The sequence below is a fragment of the Xyrauchen texanus genome, chromosome 17 (assembly GCF_025860055.1).
Source record: "Xyrauchen texanus isolate HMW12.3.18 chromosome 17, RBS_HiC_50CHRs, whole genome shotgun sequence".
In the NCBI taxonomy this organism is placed as follows: Eukaryota; Metazoa; Chordata; class Actinopteri; order Cypriniformes; family Catostomidae; genus Xyrauchen; species Xyrauchen texanus.
In genome coordinates, this window is record NC_068292.1 from 13,442,017 (window position 1) to 13,463,904 (window position 21,888).

Below are 21,888 nucleotides of genomic sequence, written 5' to 3' on the forward strand. Positions count from 1 at the left end.
CGTTTGAGGATGCCCCACAGATGCTCAATAGGGTTTAGGTCTGGATACATGCTTGGCCAGTCCATCACCTTCACCCTCATCTTCTTTAGCAAGGCAGTAGTCGTCTTGGATGTGTGTTTGGGGTCATTATTATGCTGGAATACTGCCCTGTGGCCCAGTCTCCGAAGAGAGGGGATCATGCTCTGCTTCAGTATGTCACAGTACATGTTGGCATTCATGGTTCCCTCAATGAACTGTAGCTCCCCAATGCCGGCAGCACTCACGCAGCCCCAGACCATGACACTCCCACCACCATGCTTGACAGTAGGCAAGACACACTTGTCTTTGTACTCCTCACCTTGTTTCCTCCACACACGCTTGATGCCATCTGAACCAAATAAGTTTATCTTGGTCTCATCAGACCACAGGACATGGTTCCAGTAATCCAAGTCCTTAGTCTGCTTATCTTCAGCAAACTGTTTGCGGGCTTTCTTGTGCATCATCTTTAGAAGAGGCTTCCTTCTGGGAAAACAGCCATGCAGACCAATTTGATGCAGTGTGCGGCGTAGGGTCTGAGCACCGACAGGCTGACCCCCCCACCCCTTCAACCTCTGCAGCAATGCTGGCAGTACTCATACCTCTATTTCCCAAAGACAACCTCTGGATATGACGCTGAGCATGTGCACTCAACTTCTTTGGTCAACCATGGCGAGGCCTGTTCTGAGTGGAACCTGTCCTGTTAAACCGCTGTATGATCTTGGCCACCGTGCTGCAGCACAGTGTCAGGGTCTTGGCAATCTTCTTATAGCCTAGGCCATCTTTATGTAGAGCAACAATTCTTTTTTTCAGATCCTCAGAGAGTTCTTTGCCATGAGATGCCATGTTGAACTTCCAGTGACCAGTTTGAGGGAGTGTGAGAGCGATGACACCAAATTTAACACACCTGCTCCCCAATCACACCTGAGACCTTGTAACACTAACGAGTCACATGATACTGGGGAGGAAAAATGGCTAATTGGGCCCAATTTGGACATTTTCACCTAGGGGTGTACTCACTTTTGTTGCCAGCGGTTTAGACATTAATGGCTGTGTGTTGAGTTATTTTGAGGGGACAGCAAATTTACACTGTTATACAAGCTGTACACTCACTAATTTACATTGTAGCAAAGTGTCATTTATTCACGTTTTCACATGAAAAGATATAATCAAATATTTACAAAAATGTGAGGGGTGTACTCACTTTTGTGAGATGCTGTATATAAATCAGAAACCATAAAATATCCTAATTCATGATGTATGTAGCTGCACCAAAAACAGATTATTATAGTGAGATTAAAAGGTGAGCTTATGACATTTTGGTACAGTCTGCTTTATTTTAAATACATCATGTTTTGACTCACTTTTGTTGTCACTGTTCATGTTACATTGATGCCAAAAGTCACCTAAATAATTGTAGTTACCTAAATTCCTCTGCAAAAGCACTTGCAGGTCTTTATGCTCATTTACAGCATATATCATATAACAAAGTCTAACGAGCATCAAACCAGACTGAAATTCATGTTCATAGGTTTCTAATTTTGGCAACTCCCTCATATGTGTCCACTTTACATTATGGCATATTTTCTTAGGTTATTATGTTGAGTAAGTGTTTGTAAGCATTTGCAAAGTGCGAGTTAAAATGCCTCAATAATTTACCTTACACTTTTTACGCATGTTGTAAACACTTATCAATGATTTAAAATGCATTTGTAAATGAATTATTAGTCATTAATGAACCCCATCATGACCACTTACAATGGGGAAATTAAAGTGTTACCAAAAACATTATTTATTATATGTATGAATAATTTTTCCAATTGAGGACATTCCAAATGTCCCCAAAGGATTGCTCCTAACAGAGTGCTCCTGTTGCTCAACTGGCAGTGTTTGACACTTGGAACACCAAGTTTATGAGTTTGATTCCCATGGTTGTACTGAAGATGTATATCTTGAATGAACTGTGACTCACTTTGGATAAAAGTGCCTGCCTAATGCATCAATGTAAATCTGAATGTAAAGAGATTGAACTATTCTGAAGACTGCAGTGGTGTGGATATGTGTTGCTACTATAGGGATTCTGCTGTTGTGAAGGAACATATAATGTTATGAAACATTCCCGCAGTGTGGCAACGTGTGGTTGAAAAAAGGAGGGGAAGATAAGGATGCTGGACGAGGAGCATAATATGTGGCAGACTATAGGGAGTTTTGCTCCTGGCTCATCTCTGCTGTTCATAGTACTACTGCTGCACTCACATGACCTACATCACTGAGAAAGAGAGACATGGTGAGTGTGTGTGGTTGGGGGTGGGGGGTTATGAGGAAACAAGGTTACAAACTGGTAGTTACAAAGCTAAAATGTTATAAATGTGGTTTATGGGTCATTTCTATTGTCCCCATAATTCAAATCACTTAAAAAACTTACTAAACAATGCTTTTAAATTTTTTTGAAACAATTTGTGAGGGATAGGGGATTGAATCTACAGTAAAAAAATGATTATGTCTGTGGAGATGCATCATGAGGATAGCCGCACTAACATGTGTGTGTGTGTGTGTGTGTGTGTGTGTGTGTGTGTGTATGTATGTGTGTGTGTTTGTGTAATTATTTTAAAATGATAATGATGAACAGGCCATTTTATTTCATGTTTGAAGTGGAGTAACTTTTGTTTTGGCAATATTATAATTATTATTATTATTTTAAGCAGTTTATTATGTAGTTTCATAAGAGTTTCAGAACATCATTAACCAATTCAGAAAAAAAAAAAAAAAAAAATATAATATATATATATATATATATATATATATATATATATATATACAGGTCCTTCTCAAAAAATTAGCATATTGTGATAAAGTTCATTATTTTCCATAATGTAATGATAAAAATTAAACTTTCATATATTATAGATTCATTGCACACCAACTGAAATATTTCAGGTCTTTTATTGTTTTAATACTGATGATTTTGGCATACAGCTCATGAAAACCCAAAATTCCTATCTCAAAAAATTAGCATATTTCATCCGACCAATAAAAGAAGTGTTTTTAATACAAAAAAAGTCAACCTTCAAATAATTATGTTCAGTTATGCACTCAAGACTTGGTCGGGAATCCTTTTGCAGAAATGACTGCTTCAATGCGGCGTGGCATGGAGGCAATCAGCCTGTGGCACTGCTGAGGTGTTATGGAGGCCCAGGATGCTTCGGATGCTTAAGCTCATCCAGAGTGTTGGGTCTTGCATCTCTCAACTTTATCTGCACAATATCCCAGAGATTCTCTGTGGGGTTCAGGTCAGGAGAGTTGGCAGGCCAATTGAGCACAGTAATACCATGGTCAGTAAACCATTTACCAGTGGTTTTGGCACTGTGAGCAGGTGCCAGGTCGTGCTGAAAAATGAAATCTTCATCTCCATAAAGCTTTTCAGCAGATGGAAGCATGAAGTGCTCCAAAATCTCCTGATAGCTAGCTGCATTGACCCTGCCCTTGATAAAACACAGTGGACCAACACCAGCAGCTGACATGGCACCCCAGACCATCACTGACTGTGGGTACTTGACACTGGACTTCAGGCATTTTGGCATTTCCTTCTCCCCAGTCTTCCTCCAGACTCTGGCACCTTGATTTCCGAATGACATGCAAAATTTGCTTTCATCCCAAAAAAGTACTTTGGACCACTGAGCAACAGTCCATTGCTGCTTCTCTGTAGCCCAGGTCAGGCGCTTCTGCCACTGTTTCTGGTTCAAAAGTGGCTTGACCTGGGGAATGCGGCACCTGTAGCCCATTTCCTGCACACGCCTGTGCACGGTGGCTCTGGATGTTTCTACTCCAGACTCAGTCCACTGCTTCCGCAGGTCCCCCAAGGTCTGGAATCGGTCCTTCTCCACAATCTTCCTCAGGGTCCGGTCACCTCTTCTCGTTGTGCAGCGTTTTTTGCTACACTTTTTCCTTCCCACAGACTTCCCACTGAGGTGCCTTGATACAGCACTCTGGGAACAGCCTATTTGTTCAGAAATTTCTTTCTGTGTCTTACCCTCTTGCTTGAGGGTGTCATTGATGGCCTTCTGGACAGCAGTCGGGTCGGCAGTCTTACCCATGATTGCGGTTTTGAGTAATGAAACAGGCTGGGAGTTTTTAAAAGCCTCAGGAATCTTTTGCAGGTGTTTAGAGTTAATTAGTTGATTCAGATGATTAGGTTAATAGCTCGTTTAGAGACCCTTTTCATGATATGCTAATTTTTTGAGATAGAAATTTTGGGTTTTCATGAGCTGTATGCCAAAATCATCAGTATTAAAACAATAAAAGACCTGAAATATTTCAGTTGGTGTGCAATGAATCTAAAATATATGAAAGTTTAATTTTTATCATTACATTATGGAAAATAATGAACTTTATCACAATATGCTAATTTTTTGAGAAGGACCTGTATATATATATATATATATATATATATATATATATATATATATATATATATATATATATATATATATATATATATATATATATATATATATATATATAAACACATACTTTTTTAAATAAATGTGTACATTATGCTTCAGTCCAAAAGAATAATTTTGAATATAGTGTATTTGCAACGCATCAACAAGATTAAATATTGAAAACTACAGCGGAAAGTGTCTTGTTCCGCTCCAGCTCGAAAGGTGGAAGCAGTGAGTCAGCATCGTTTGGCTTTCCGGCGGAAACCTTCACAAGTAACTTCCGTTTCCGTCTCGCCATTATGAAAACGTTGAGCGAACACCGTGCAAGCAGAAAGGTCCAGAAACATTTCAGAACATTTTCTTTCCGTATTTAAATATTGAGTGGCTAATTTTTCCTCATCGTCGTTTGCTGTAACGGAAGAAATAACACGAGAGTCGGATAATAGCGGAGGAAGTTAGCAGGTCGCTGCAAAACAACTGAAGAAAGTGAGAGGTACGTGTATTTTTTCCTGGGATCGGTTGGTTAGGTACCGAAACCACATATGATCATAGTTACTCTAAATTTACTGTACTCACTACAGTTAGTATTACTACAATAAAACTGTGGTAACTGGTTATAATCACCACTGTTATCTGAAATATAAGTACATATTACATATACATGTTGATTTTCAGTAGTAACCGTAACTTCATGGTTATTAAGGTACATTTCTGTAAGAGTCAGAGTGTATTGACCTCACATGTTCATTATGATCAGAGCACTGTAGTTAATAGCACACTATTTAACTGATGCTGGATCTAAATTGTGTGCAGTCTGGTTACATGTTTAGTAAATAAATGCTGCTAGTAAGTGGATTGCCATCTAAAGAATAACGCCTTTTTTTGTTGCTCTTTGAATTATTATAAAGTCTTAAGTCTTTATAGAGACTTATTGATAAATATTGATTTATTTATTGATAAACTACTTGTTAAAGCATGTTGGAACCATTTACAGAACACCATGGATCTGTGACCGAAAAATATGGTCTGTTCACCCAGAAATGAAAATACTCAAATCTATTCACCCTGTGTATGAGTTTTTTTCTTCCACGGAACATAACGATTTTTAGAAGAATATTTCAGCTCTGTAGGTCCTCACAATGCAAGTACATGTTGGTCTGAACTTTGACCAAAGTTCAGCATACAAGTAATCATACAAGTAATCTTCATGACTCCAGTGGTTTAATCAATGTCTTCTGAAGTGAACCAAACTGTTTTGGGTGAGAAAAGATTCACATTGTACTCTTATTTTTTCTTTTTTTGTGTGTTCATTTTCTCCTCAATTTGCAATGGCCAATTCCCAATGCACTCTAGGTCCTCATGGTGGTGTAGTGACTCACCTCAATCCGGGTGGCAGAGGACAAATCTTAGTTGCCTCGCGTCTGAAACCGTCAATTCAGGCATTTTATCACATTGTTTTTGAGTGCGTTACCACAGAGACTGGCATTCTCTGCGGTATCCACACACAACTCACCACTCGCCCCACCGAGTCGCGAATCACATTATAGTGGCCACAAGGAGGTTACCCCATGTGACTCTACCCACCGTAGCAACTGGGCCAATTGATTGCATAGGAGACCTGGCTGGAGTCACTCAGCATGCCCTGGATTCAAAGTTGTAACTCCAGGGGTGGTAGTCAGCGTCTTTTCTCGCTGAGCTACCCAGGCCCCAATTTTACTCCTTTTTAACTAAAAATCTTGTCAGCAGTCTTCTTGATCATAATTTAAGTGTAGGCTAGATACTGCAATGGCTAGATGTACAGTGAAATGGGAGTTATATTTTGCTCTGTTCTCATCTAAAACTGACTGGATCACATTAGAAGACATGGGTTAATCCACTGGAGTCATGTAGATTACTTTTATGCTGCCTTTTTGGAGCTTCAGTGTTCTGGCCAGCATTCACTTGAATTACATGGACCTACAGAGCTGAAATATTCTTCTAAAAATCTGTGTGTTCTGCAGAAGAAAGATAATCATACACATCTGGTATGACATGAGGGTAAGTAAATGATGAAATAATTTTCATTTTTGGCTGAACCATCCCTTTAAATGTTTTTCTCTGTTTTTTTTAGAGCATGTCTCTGCCCAAGAGAGAGGTGGATGAGCTGAGGCCATGGGTGGAGCGCACAGTCAAGAAGGTCCTTGGCTTTTCTGAACCCACAGTGGTAACTGCTGCATTACACTGTGTGGGAAAAGGCCTGGACAAGAGAAAAACCACGGGTAAGTGCACTTGTGTACGGGAATGCTGCCCTGTACCGATGTAGCAGTCTCCTGGTCATTTGATTTTAGAAGTGATTGCCTGAGGAGATAGAAGAAGAAACAGTCAATTATGCCAATTGCAGATGATGCTCCTCACCCAAGATCTCACATTGATTTATAAATGGTGGCTCCGGCTATGTGGTATATTGTTCACAGTATTGGAGGCCGAGTAAGTGTTATGTAACTGTTTGTACATGCCTGGCTTACTGGGACAAAGGAGTGAGAATTCCATGAGGTTCTTTCCAATGATGTTGTGCAGTAACTCTTGCTTTCCTGTAGACCAGCTGAGGCCATTTCTTGATGATTCGGCAAGCAGCTTTGTGGAGCGTCTGTTTGAGGCTCTGGAGGAGAGCAGAAACTCTCGAAGCAGTAAAGGAGCAGGGGAGAAGCACCGCAAACGAGAACTGAAGGTAAGAGCTTTTCACATTGCTCTTAACCTTGGGCTATTGTCTTTTTAAAACCCTGCTTTTAACACTAGGGAAAGCAACATTTCACACTTGTAATTATAAAAGGGGGTTAGTACCCAAACCCCTCAGAGCAGGGTTAGCACTAGGGATGTGTAAAACTACCAGTTTTCATAAGTGACTAGTCGGTCAGTTTTTTTAAAACGATTAGTCTGTGTTATGGATAATCGTGTATAATTAGACTATTATGTTCACATGTTCAGAAGTGTTTCAGATGGATATATACACTCACCTAAAGGATTATTAGGAACATTTGTTCAATTTCTCATTAATGCAATTATCTAATCAACCAATCACATGGCAGTTGCTTCAATGCATTTAGGGGTGTGGTCCTGGTCAAGAAAATCTCCTTAACTCCAAACTGAATGTCAGAATGGGAAAGAAAGGTGATTTAAGCAATTTTGAGTGTGGCATGGTTGTTGGTGCCAGACGGGCCGGTCTGAGTATTTCACAATCTGCTCAGTTACTGGGATTTTCACGCACAACCATTTCTAGGGTTTACAAAGAATGGTGTGAAAAGGGAAAAACATCCAGTATGCGGCAGTCCTGTGGGCGAAAATGCCTTGTTGATGCTAGAGGTCAGAGGAGAATGGGCCGACTGATTCAAGCTGATAGAAGAGCAACTTTGCCTGAAATAACCACTCGTTACCACCGAGGTATGCAGCAAAGCATTTATGAAGCCACAACACGCACAACCTTGAGGCGGATGGGCTACAACAGCAGAAGACCCCACCGGGTACCACTCATCTCCACTACAAATAGGAAAAAGAGGCTAAAATTAGCAAGAGCTCACCAAAATTGGACAGTTGAAGACTGGAAAAATGTTGCCTGGTCTGGTGAGTCTCGATTTCTGTTGAGACATTCAGATGGTAGAGTCAGAATTTGGCGTAAACAGAATGAGAACATGGATCCATCATGCCTTGTTACCACTGTGCAGGCTGGTGGTGGTGGTGTAATGGTGTGGGGGATGATTTCTTGGCACACTTTAGGCCCCTTAGTGCCAATTGGGCATCGTTTAAATGCCACAGCCTACTTGAGCATTGTTTCTGACCATGTCCATCCCTTTATGGCCACCATGTACCCATCCTCTGGTGGCTACTTCCAGCAGGATAATGCACCATGTCACAAAGCTCGAATCATTTCAAATTGGTTTCTTGAACATGACAATGAGTTCACTGTACTAAAATGGCCCCCACAGTCACCAGATCTCAACCCAATAGAGCATCTTTGGGATGTGGTGGAACGGGAGCTTCGTGCCCTGGATGTGAATCCCACAAATCTCCATCAACTGCAAGATGCTATCCTATCAATATGGGCCAACATTTCTAAAGAATGCTTTCAGCACCTTGTTGAATCAATGCCATGTAGAATTAAGGCAGTTCTGAAGGCGAAAGGGGATCAAACACAGTATTAGTATGGTGTTCCTAATAATCCTTTAGGTGAGTGTAGATGCTAACAGCACTTCAACATGGTAACACTCCAAGAAATTGTCTCCCCGTTAATTTGAGAATTGCTTCTCCCATTAAAACAACCACCACCACTAAAAATATGAATGTTAGTAGTCAACCCCACTAATCGACAAGGTTGTTGGACAACTAGCTGATTAGTCAACCACCATGGCAGATCCCTATTTAGCACAACGTTATACAGTGTGAAACAATGCGATTTTAGAGTGTTCAGCAAAGTTGTTTAGCAACACACAACCAATCATAAAATGCCTCATTATTATAATATTATATTCATATAATTTGTATGCTCTCCTTCAACATGGCCTTTGGTTTCGTCAGCAAAATCATTTCAGAGGCAGAGTAACGTATTATATTTTGATGAAAGTTAAGGAAAATCAAATAAAAAAAAATAAGAATAGCATGCATGCATGAAATCAGGGGCATTTAATATATGGGGTGAATTTAGAATACATTTTTTATTATTATTTTCAGGCAAAGCAGGCTTTCTCTAATTTGTATGTCTTGTCTTTCTCTTCTATCTTTCCCTGTGTTTAGGATGTGTTTGGAGATGAGGTGGAAGGAGTGAAGGAAAGAGAGAGTGTTGAATCGGCCACAAAGAAAAAGAGAGCTCCTCGCTTTGAGGAGGTGGAGGAACCAGCTGTTATACCTGCACCCCCTACAGAGAGCCCTGGCATGCTCACCAAGATGCAGGTAACCCACCAGCCCTCTATATAGCAAGTAAATCACTTGCATATGCTGCAAAAATATGTATTTTATTAGCCACTGGTGAGTAAATATTCAGACTTTACTCGCCAGAGCTTGAGTTGTGTAGTGGCGAAGAAGAATTTGAGCGCCTTGATCCTTACTGAAAAGCAGCCATTTAGATTCAGTCATCTTTTACAGTGTGTTGTGAGTACGCCCTGAAGGTCCAGATTTGTCATGGTATACAGTGCATTCAGAAAGTATTCAGACCCCTTAATTTTTTTCATATTTGGCTATGTTGCAGCCTTGTACTAAAATGATTAATTTTTATTTTTTTCACATGAATCTACACTCTATACCCCATAATGAAAAAGCAAAAACAGATTTTTGATAACTTTGCAAATTTATTAAAAAGAAAAAAATTTAATATCACATAAGTATTCATTACATTGAATCACCTTTGGCAGCGATTACAGCCTGAAGTCTTTTTGGGTATGATGTGATGAGCTTTGCACACCTGGATTTGGGGATTTTCTGTAATTCTTCTCTGCAGATCCTCTTAAGCGCTGCCAGGTTGGTTGGGGTCTGTCGGTCGACAGCCATTTTCAGGTCTCTCCAGAGATGTTCGATTGGGTTCAAGTCTGGACTCTGGATGAGCCACTCAAGGACATTCACAGAGTTGTCCATAAGACACTCTTGCATTGTCTTGGCTGTGATCTTTGGGTCATTGTCCTGTTGGATTGTGAACCTTCGGCCGAGTCTGAGGTCCTGAGCACTCTGGATCAGATTTTCTTTAAGGATGTCTCTGTATTTTGCTGCATTCAGCTTTCCTTCTACTCTGACCAGTTCCCCAGTCCCTGCCACTGAAAAGCACCCTCTCAGAATGATGCTACCACCACCATGCTTCACGTTGGGATGGTATTGCGCAGGTGATGGGTGGTGCCTGGTTTCCTCCAGACATGATGCTTGGAGTTGAGACCAAACTGTTCATTCTTCATTTCATCAGACCAGGGAATTTTGTTTCTCACAGTCTGAGAGTCTTTTAGGTGCTCTTTTGTTTCTTGAACTGAGGAGAGGCTTCTGTCTGGCCACTCTGCTATAAAGCCCAGATCGGTGGAGTGTTGCAGTGACGGTCGTCCTTATGCAAGCTTCTCTCATCTCTACACATGATCTCTGGAGCTCAACCAGAGTGACCATCAGGTTCTTGGTCACCTCTCTTACCATGGCCCTTCTACCCTGATTGCTCAGGTCTAGGAAGAGTCCTGGTCATTCCAAATTTCCATTTAAGAATTATGGAGCCTACTGTGCTCTTGTGAACCTTTAATGCAGCCAAAAACATTTTGTAGCCTTTCTCAGATCTGTGCCTTGACACAATCCTGTCTGTGAGCTCTGCAGGCAGTTCCTTCGACCTCTTGGCTTGCTTATTGCTCTTTGCATTTTCAGCTGTGAGACCTTATATAGACAGGTGTGTGCCTTTCCAAATCATGTCCAATCAATTGAATTTGCCACAGGAGGACTCCAATCAAAAGTGTAGAAACATCTTAAAGATGATTCAGAGAAATGGGATGCACCTAAGCTAAATTTGTTTTTGGCACCATTCTGAGTAAATTCTAGAGACTTGTGTGTGGAAATCCGAGGAGATCAGCAGTTACAGAAATAATCAAACCAGCCCATCTAGCACCAACAATCATGTCTCGGATCCAAATCCCTGAGATCAAATTTGTTTTCCCCATTTTGATGGTTTTTGTGAACATTAACTGCAGCTCCTGACCCATATCTGCATGATTTTATGCACTGCACTTCTGCCACACGATTGGCTGATTAGATAATCGCATGGATGATTGTTGGTGCCAGACCAATTTTCTCACACAACAGTCTCTAAAACAGGGGTCACCAACCTTTTTGATACTGAGAGCTACTTCATGGGTACTGAGTCATACGAAGGGCTACCAGTTTGATACACTCTTCTGAAATAACAAATTTGCTTAGTTTGCCTTATACATTATTAATAATGTAAAGACTCTGATCACGTTAATGATTTCTCACAATAATTACCAACAATTACAAGGTGGGAAACAGATATCAATATTCAGCACTTTATTTCTATTTATCTCAGTAATTGTAAAATGTTCAGATGATCACTTACATTACTTAGGAAAAATGTCCCATTTTCACTAGCCACTGACAAACCTTTTAAACAAATCATGAACTATGTTGCACTATGTTTCAAAAAGTTATCAGTTATGTACATTGTAATGTCTGTAATGTAGTGAGAAAACTTAAATAAAGTTTGTCACATTTTGAACTAATGACCAAATCTGCTGTATTTTTAATAAAATAATAACTGTTACATGTCATGAACACACATTTTAAATTGAACAATTCTTCAATATTTTAATTAAACTTTGCCATGGCACTGACATGTTGCCACTGACATCTGGTATAATTTTCTTTGTTAGTGGGAAGACTGGCATTGCATGCTGTTTACCATTGTATTGTAATCTGGTGTGTAACTTGACACTGCAACTGTGAGTAACTCTTTCAGATGTGCATCAGTGAGGCGTGTTCTGTGTTTGTTCTTGATGAAGTTCATGTCAGAAAATGCTGATTCACATAGATAGGTAGAACCAAACAGGCTGGCAACCTTCATAGCTGCTGTACACACACACACCACTGTACTTCTCTGTGTCAACAAGGCACCAAAGGTTTGGTGCAGCCTGGTAGGCTTTGAGGTGGAGGTCATTTTGCAATGTTATGATTTCAGTCTCCACCTGTCCAGCATCCAAGTTGAACGTTGTACTTAGTTGCTCAGCAAAGCTTGTTGTGTCCACATTCATGAAAGGATTGGAAATGAATGATACACATGGCTCAAGCTGATCTAGGTCACAAAACCTATTCTCAAACTCTTGCCCAAGTCTGTTTATGACTTCATAGTACTTGTCTGCAACTTTGTCAAATGTATCAGATGCAGAAGCATTGTCTTTCAGCACTGACTGCACAGAGGGAAAGTGCAGCACCTTTTTTCTCTGTAAATCCACAGAGAAAATGTTCATTTTGGCTTTAAATGCACTTATCATATTAACAACAGTCTTGCCTTTACCTTGCAGCTCGCAGTTTAATTGGTTTAGTTTCCCAGTAATGTCCGTCAAAAATGCAAGGTCAAGTGTCCACTCTGTGTCCTCTAGCAGTGAGACGTCTTTGCCTTTGGACTGCATGAACTCTTTGATTTCACCTAAAAGTTACAAAAAACGAAGTAAAACTCGTCCTTTGCTGAGCCATCTGATTTCTGTGTGTAGTAGCAGGTCACCATATTCAGCTGCCATCTCCTCCAATAGCACTTTGAAAATCCTGTGCTGTTTTGCTTTGGAGCGGATATTGTTTATGATTTTCACAACGGGAGTCATCACGTGCCCAGCCAGAGCCGATCACGTTGGCACACAATGCCTGCTGGTGAATGATGCAGTGGTAATGCAGAAATTTTGGGAAGTCTGGGTCACCTTTACAGTGAGCGATGAAACCTGCATGTCGGCCAATCATAGCAGGAGCCCTATATGTGGTCACCGCTACCAGCTTTTCCAATGGTACCTTTTTCTGCACGGAAAAACTCCTTCACTGTGTTATAATGTAAACTCCCCTCGTAGTTGTCTTTATGGGCAGTAGTGTCAGGAGTTCTTCTCTTGTGGAGAAATCTTCAAACACCATCCGGATAAAACCATCAGCTGCGCTGTGCTGTCCACGGACTCGTCGCACTGGATGCTAAACCACCTGCACCTCGCCAGATCCCGGTCCAGCTGATCGACCAAGTTACTGGACAAAGCTGACACTCGTCTAGCCATCGTAGATGCCCCCAGTTGAACGTCGGAGAGAGTGGCGATTACATCGCTTCCATATTTCTCGTCTTTAAGTACAGTGTTAGCAATTATCATCATTGCTTCTTTGACAACTTCTCCGTCTGAAAATGCCGCCTTCTTGATCAGGAAATGTGTAGCTCTAAAAGAGGCTTCGGTTGCTTTTTGTGACTTTTTCGCCGGCCTTGTGAAAAAAGCTTGTTGCTTACCCAAAGCTGTCTTTAGCTCAAGGGCTTTTTCTGCCCGTAGTCGCCTCCCGGTGGGTAGTTAGTAGTTTTTGTGATTCAGTAGTAAAGTGTCTCTCCACATTGTGCCGCTTTGCTGTTGCCACAGTCGCCTCAAGCATATAAGACACACGCAGGTTTCTTTCACAGTCGTAAAAAGAACTCCCGACTCCCATTCGTTGTGAAAGTGATACGTTTTCTTTCTTTTTCTGCCATGTTTTTGGGGTAAGAAACTACGCTCAGCGCCAATCTTCGCTGTGCCCTCTAGCTTAGCCTACTCTCCACGAGCACTGTATTGTCACACGCACAATACTGACCGAACTGGAGTACGCCAGAGTTCACCTAAACTTATCTAAACTTCATGTATAAGAAACATATTTTTAAGATGTTTTCATTTTTTAAATCTATATAAATGCAAGTGTGATTAAAAAAAAATGAATAGCAACAGAATAAAATAAAATTTTATACGCAGCTGAGTTGTGCTATTTTTAGAACAGGCCTGCGGGCGACTCATGTGGTCTTTGGGGGCGACCTGGTGCCCGCGGGCACCGTGTTGGTGACCTCTGCTCTAAAATGTACTCGGAATGGTGCCAAAAACAAAAAACATCCAGTGAGTGGCAGTTCTGTGGATGGAAATGCCTTGTTGATGAGAGAGGTCAACAGAGAATGTCCAGACTAAGTCAAAGTCTGCGATAACTCCGATAACCACTCTGTAATAATGCTGTTATGAGATGCGGGTTGGTGATGTTTTGGCGGCACCTACACAGTATTAGGCAGGTGGTTTTAATGTTGTGGCTGAACAGTGTGTGTGTGTGTACATTTTTATATATATACACTCACCTAAAGGATTATTAGGACCACCTGTTCAATTTCTCATTAATGCAATTATCTAATCAACCAATCACATGGCAGTTGCTTCAATGCATTTAGGGGTGTGGTCCTGGTCAAGAAGATCTCCTGAACTCCAAACTGAATATCAGAATGGGAAAGAAAGGTGATTTAAGCAATTTTGAGGGTGGCATGGTTGTTGGTGCCAGACGGGCTGGTCTGAGTATTTCACAATCTGCTCAGTTACTGGGATTTTCACGTATAACCATTTCTAGGGTTTACAAAGAACGGTGTGAAATGGGAAAAACATCCAGTATGCGGCAGTCCTGTGGGCAAAAATGCCTTGTTGATGCTAGAGGTCAGAGGAGAATGGGCCGACTGATTCAAGCTGATAGAAGAGCAACTTTGCCTGAAATAACCACTCGTTACAACCGAGGTATGCAGCAAAGCATTTGTGAAGCCACAACACGCACAACCTTGAGGCGGATGGGCTACAACAGCAGAAGACCCCACCGGGTACCACTCATCTCCACTACAAATAGGAAAAAGAGGCTACAATTAGCAAGAGCTCACCAAAATTGGACAGTTGAAGACTGGAAAAATGTTGCCTGGTCTGATGAGTCTCTATTTCTGTTGAGACATTCAGATGGTAGAGTCAGAATTTGGTGTAAACAGAATGAGAACATGGATCCATCATGCCTTGTTACCACTGTGCAGGCTGGTGGTGGTGGTGTAATGGTGTGGGGGATGTTTTCTTGGCACACTTTAGGCCCCTTAGTGCCAATTGGGCATCGTTTAAATGACATGGGCATGGTTTCTGACCATGTCCATCCCTTTATGGCCACCATGTACCCATCCTCTGATGGCTACTTCCAGCAGGATAATGCACCATGTCACAAAGCTCGAATCATTTCAAATTGGTTTCTTGAACATGACAATGAGTTCACTGTACTAAAATTGGCCCCACAGTCACCAGATCTCAACCCAATAGAGCATCTTTTGGATGTGGTGGAACGGGAGCTTCGTGCCCTGGATGTGCATCCCACAAATCTCCATCAACTGCAAGATGCTATCCTATCAATATGGGCCAACATTTCTAAAGAATGCTTTCAGCATCTTGTTGAATCAATGCCAAGTAGAATTAAGGCAGTTCTGAAGGCGAAAGGGGGTCAAACACAGTATTAGTATGGTGTTCCTAATAGTCCTTTAGGTGAGTGTGTGTGTGTATGTATATATATATATATATATATCAATCAGCAAAAAAGAAATTTCCTCATTTTAAATGGCTTTTTTCAGCAAAGTTATTATGTGTAAATATTTGTATAAACATAACAAGATTCAACATTCAAAATGAAAAGTAACAGTCAGTGTCTGGTGTGGCCACCAGCTGCATTAATTACTGCAGTGCAACATCTCACAGCAAGATTTGCCAGTTCTTGCTGTGAGATGTTACCCCACTCTTCCACCAAGGCACTTGCAAGTTCCCGGACAATTCTGGGGGCAATGGCCCTAGCCCTCACCCTCCGATCCGCACCAGGATGTGCTCAATGGGATTGAGATCCGGGCTCTTTGCTGGCCATGGCAGAACACTGACATTCCTGTCTTGAAGGAAATCACGCACAGAATGAGCAGTATGTCTGGTGGCATTGTCATGCTGGAGGGTCATGTCAGGATGGGCCTGCAGGAAGGGTACCACATGAGGGAGGAGGATGTCTTCCCTGTAATGCATAGCGTTGAGATTGCCTGAAATGACAGCAAGCTCAGTCCGAAGATGCTGTGACACACCTCCCCAGACCATGACATACCCTCCACCTCCAAATCCAGCTCATTCCTTCGACGATAAATACGAGTCCGACCATCACCCCTGGAGGCAAAACCATGACCCGTCAGTGAAGAGCACTTTTGTCCAGTCCTGTCTGGTCCAGCAAAAGTGGGTTAGTGCCCTAGGCGACGTTGTTGCCGGTGATATCTGGTAAGGACCTGCCTTACAGACCTACAAGCCCTCAGTCCAACCTCTCTCAGCCTATTGCGGACAGTCTGAGCACTGATGGAGAGATTGTGCTTTCCTGGTGTTACTCGGGCAGTTGTTGTTGCCAAATTGTTGTTGCCCTCCATGACCTGTCCTGCAGGTGTGATATTCGGATGTACCGATCCTGTGCAGGTGTTGTTATACGTGGTCTGCCACAGAGTACGACCAGCTGTTCTCCCTGTAGTGCTGTCTTGGGCATCCACCGTATGGACATTGGAATGTATTGCCCTGGCCATATCTGCAGTCCTCATGCCTCCATGCAGCATGCCTAAGGCACATTCATGCAGATGAGCAGGGACCCTGGCCATCTTTCTTTTGGTGTCTCTAGAGTGTCTTAAGTTTTTATAACTATGACCTTAATTGCCTACCGTCTGTAAGCAGTTAGTGTCCTAACGACCGTTCCACAGGTGCATGTTCATTCATGGTTTATGGTTCATTGAACGAGCATGGAAAACGTTGTTTAAACCCTTTGCAATAAAGATCTGTATTATAATAAAGTTATTTGGATTGAAGTTGAAGTTATCTTTAAAATACTGTGTCCTGAAAAAGCGAGGTTTCCTTTTTATGTGTTTATATAGTAGATAATATGATTCCCCCTTGTTTTTTTTTTAAGATCTTTTTTTAGTTTTCAGTTGCATTATGCTTAGATGTCAAATTCTGGCAAATAAAAACAAAAATGAAATAGCCAATGACAATTTCTTTCTCCAACATGTCCGTTGAGGTTTGCCCACAAACACACACATCAAGAAAGTTAGACAGAGGCAACTGTTAGCAACACATACAGTCTCACTTTATCTAGTTTTTTTATGCATTGAGAACTAGCAGACAAAGAGAAGAGTTGAATTTAGTTATTTGGTAAGGTACAAATGAAAAACTGAACATTTCACCCAACTAGAAATAAGTTTGTCTGAAACCGTTATTGCTGACGTTCCTGGAGGAACGTTGTCTCATTTCACTGTGTACTGTACTAACTGTATATGGTTGCACGACAATAAAAACCACTTGACTTATGCGCAAGTGTGAAAGTTCACAAACTACTAATCACATGTTTATTATTTCTTATTTTTGAATATTTGAACTGAGTTCATTCTGTGTGTGGTACTCTATCCTCAGATCAAGCAGATGATGGAAGCAGCCACACGGCAGATTGAGGAGAGGAAGAAACAGTTGAGTTTTGTGGCTCCAGCTCCCATTGTACAGGTAAGAGATATACCCCAATCCTCCCACTCTACGTTGACTGCCCTGTTGTGCCTTAAGCTTTAGGGGACCATAAAATAACTTTCATTTGGTTTATATTTAAATTCAGATTAATAGTAAATGTTTATGATTAATCTCATGATTTTTGTCTTAAGTTAAAGAATCAGTGTGTAATTTTTGTGCCATTACTTGCATCTAACTTTTTCCAAATAATAAAAAACTAGGGCTGGGTAAAGGTATAGAATTTTCAATCGCAATCTTCATTTGTTTTTAAATCCCATGATTGATCTTTAGCTCCATGCAGCAACCATCTACACTGCAAGAAAATGACTTGCATTTGCTAACAAATTTTGTGCTATACAACTAAAAATGTCTGTGATTAGCCACAGGCTGGTAAACATTTAGATTTCACTCACCAGTAATTGAGTTGTATAGTGGTGAAAAAGTTCAGCACAACATCCTTTCACGGTTTGTTGAGAGTCAAAGTTTGGTTTGCGAAAATTATTATTATTACATTTCTGAGCTGTAGACATGATCAACAGTTCAGAATCGGATAGCACTGAGAAGCACAGAGTGTTACAGACGAAAAGGAATGAAACTCACCAAAACGCGGCTAAAACACTTCAAATCCGTTGAAATGGCGTAGATGCGCACTGACACAGCTTGTGAGGACGATATCTCGCTGCTCTTGTAAGCTGCACTTGATAGCGCAATATATCACTTAACCAAAACAACCTATCTCAACCAGGCGAGAAAGCGAAAGAGGCAGAGATCTGAGCGACTGTGGTTTATAACCCCCAGGGCTCAGCATACGTCACTACGTGACTCTGTTGGTATATTCTCTCGACCTATCTGGCGGGTGCTGCTATTATCAAGTAGAGTTTACACTGGCGCTCAGTAGGAATGAAACTGAACCACAGTTACGTGTAACTAACGTTCAGAATATGATAAATATGCTTTGTCAGTTGTGGAGAAGTGTATATGATGCTTAATCACTCTGCAGTGCTGAAGTCAATTAGTATAATTGTAGACATGCAAATTTTAATAAAGGATAATTAGACTGTTCTGGTCATGACTTGGCATCCATTTTTTTTTTTTTTGTGGGCTAATTCCATGACTGCTGTGTCTTATTTTGAATGGTGTGGAAAAGAAACTTTAATAAATGAATGGATGGCTACCGCTAATAAATTAATCGTAAACGGTGGCCATTAATTTGTTCTCTGTGCATCTGTCGATGTGCATGATACAAGATATTTGTGTTGGCACTCCTGGATGTCATGTTTGCAGCATCAGATCTGTGTTATGTCGTTAAGATTGATCCCTCATCACATACAATAAATTGGCTTTCATGTATGTTGTAGGGTTTCTTGGTTCAGGTTTGGGGACTGTACAATTAATGTTAATGATTGTAATCAATGATTAATCATACGGTTTGAACCAGATAACAATACATTCTAAATTGCCCCAAAACAGGGGTTATATAGCCCAAAAGTCTGCTTCAGATATATATATATAGATAATTAAACACAACGAATTATAATTAATTAGGAATATACATCATATGCAGACAAGCTGTATAAATTTTCAGAACACCTTAATGGAATTAACCCGTACCGCAACCAACCAGTTCGTCCACCGAGCCACTTTGCTCGATACTCTTGATCGATCCTCCAGAAGGTTTATTCTTAGTATAAGCCTACTTAATCAAAGCACGTTAACTTACTTTGATAATATCAGCTCGTAGCTTTAGATCGCACATTAAAGAGGCTTTGCTTTATGACCAACAAACACAGACAATCAAGCGTATAATTGGGTTTAATACCAGGAACTAGGATATATCACAAACTTAACAAACGTAGAACACATTTATCAACAAACATTTAACACAGAACAAAGTAAAACAGTAAGGAAAATAAAGAGATTACAGGGATAGCAAACTTGTTACAACAGTTAAACCTTAAGAGGCAGCAAGGGAATTACACACTCTAACGCATTTGAATTTAGATGGAATAATACTTGCAAAATGGACCTTTGTGTCGCTGAACAAGACTGCGTGCGTGTGTGCGTGAATGTCCTCGTTGCGTCCGTGAGATGGAGGATTTCTTCTTGGTGCTTCTCGAGCGTGGATCGCTCGCGGGAAGTTCAAAGCATCTTCGGGTGAAAGGACTCTCTCTCAGTTTCAACCATTAGTCCTGAGGATATCGGACTGCTCCAAAAACGTAGAGTGTTGAGCTTTGTCCGAAGACAAGAAACAGACTGAGATAAACGGCAAATAAAACAAGACATGTCTGACGAGATTTTGAAGAGAAGTTGAAGAAAACTTGCAGAGGTTCAGAAGAGAAAGCAAGAGAGCAAGAGAGGACAAAGAGAGGAGAAAGAGAGTAAGAGAGCGATTCCACACCAGATCCTGACTTTTAAGGTAGGGAGGTCACGCCTCCTTTGGGAGGAATGACCCAATGAGGCTCCTCAGTTTTGGCGCGAGAAGGTTCCCTTTGTCTTGTCAAGGCTGGTCATTTGCCTAATTTACAACAGGGTCCTGGATGTGGTTTGAATCTCTCAAAAGATGGTAAAACATAGCAGAATACATTTTAATGTAACCTTATATATATATATTCAGCTAGGGCGAGTCGTAAGGTTTAATTTGATACCAAGAAACTTGTATTTGGTACACTTAAAAGTGAATATATACTCTTAGATTCTTTATATAAGCCCTCAGAGTTTAACTACACAACTAAACAATCTTAACTAGTTTGATATAACAGCAGAAATACCCAAGCATACGGGAATAAAACATATTTCCTTAAAAATAAGCCATTTCTGGGTTTTAAATGAAAGGAACGTGTGTGTCTAAGAAAATCTCACATTCCTTTCTCATCTAAGGAGGGGGGTGTGGGGAGAGTAACAGTGTGTGGGGGTTTTAGGACCCTTGCAAGAATGTGTGCATTGCATTCAGAATTAATGAGTTCATGATTTTCCGTTCATATTCTACAATGTATACCATCGTCATGATTAACACAGGCTAATGATTGGGGTAACTTCTGTCATGTGACACTACATTTTTGTGTTAATGTTCTTGAAAAAAAGAAAAGAAAAAACAATTCCAAACCAGTTCTTCATGACATTTGAAGTATTGACATGAAGTTTATGCGCTTGAGTTAAATGGAAAAATATTGTGTCGACACTTGTGAAAGTTTAGCGATAATTTGCGTTTCCATCAGCTTTATTTTGATGCACAAACTTTTTTTCAAAAAATTATTCTTGGATTGAAACATAGATAATGACTGCCTTTGGTTCAGTGCATTTACTTATGTGCAAATGTGTAACTTGAAGAAAGGGCCAATTAAGACAATGAACGATTATTCCTTATTACGGTCAAGGGGAACATAATTGCGTAAATGTTTTACGCCTTATTTTTTATAGAATTAATCGCACTGAATTAACATGTTAAATCGACAGCCCTAATTAGAACTCATTTATACAAACATTATAACATAATACTATGTACAGCAGGGTTAACATTAAATGACATGTTAAAAAAGGCTGATACTCCCACACTTCCTATGAAATCCAAGAACGAACAGGTGTGACGTCATTTATGAGGTCATTGTGACATTGTATATCTATCTTTCCTGTCTACCTGTTGAGACCTATCTTATCAATTCACCTTCCACTGTCTTCTAGTTTTACTACTGTTAGTATAGATGTTATTTCAAAATTAGTAATGACCATGAGTTCATCTTCATGCGTTCTTGACCCTCTGCCAACAACTGTCCTTAACTCTTTCCCCGCCAAACACGGAATTTTCCGGGTTTTATGAAAAAACGCTTCCCCGCCAAACACAGAATTTTCCGGGTATCCGTGTTTTAGGTGGTATACGGTAAGGAAGACGCGCGCGCATGTTTTGAAAGAGTACGCAACTCTTTGATCAAAGAAACAGACTGCGATCGTCTCAAACGTGAAGTGGAACACCATACTAATACTAAAGCACTTGTTTGATAAAAATGCCTTTTTCTCAGCTTTTTGTCAAATGTTGTTTTTGACAAAACTACCTCTGTTCAAGTGGCAATAAAAAAAGAACAAATGAAGATAAAATAAAATCGTTTTTTTTGCCTAAAAGCAGAGGCTCAGATCTTTATTTTGATATATAGCATCTTCATATAGTCATGGAAGAAAATATTCTGCGGGCCATTAAAATTTAGCGAAAATCGTCAAAAAACCTGGCGGTGGCTGGCAACTTTTTTTAAAAACACTGGCGGGGAAAGAGTTAAGGACTATTTAATATTTATTAGTCCACATTTCACTTCTTCAATCGTGAATAATTCTCTGAATTCTGGGCTACTCCCTTTGGCCCTTAAGACAGCAGCTATCACACCAGTCCCCAAAAAGCCTAGGTG

General features: G+C 40.6%; 1 protein-coding gene across 1 annotated transcript in view; it reads left to right on the forward strand.

Moving 5' to 3' along the window:
- Positions 1–4,755: 4,755 nt before the first annotated feature.
- LOC127657579 (U4/U6 small nuclear ribonucleoprotein Prp3-like) overlaps positions 4,756–21,888 on the forward strand; it is a 32,389-nt gene continuing 15,256 nt past the window's right edge. Inside the window, exons 1-5 of the mRNA XM_052146439.1 lie at positions 4,756–4,950; positions 6,568–6,715; positions 7,034–7,164; positions 9,222–9,377; positions 17,411–17,497. Coding sequence (XP_052002399.1) covers positions 6,571–6,715; positions 7,034–7,164; positions 9,222–9,377; positions 17,411–17,497 — 519 coding nt within the window. The 5' untranslated portion in view covers positions 4,756–4,950; positions 6,568–6,570. The remainder of the gene's footprint in view (positions 4,951–6,567; positions 6,716–7,033; positions 7,165–9,221; positions 9,378–17,410; positions 17,498–21,888) is intronic.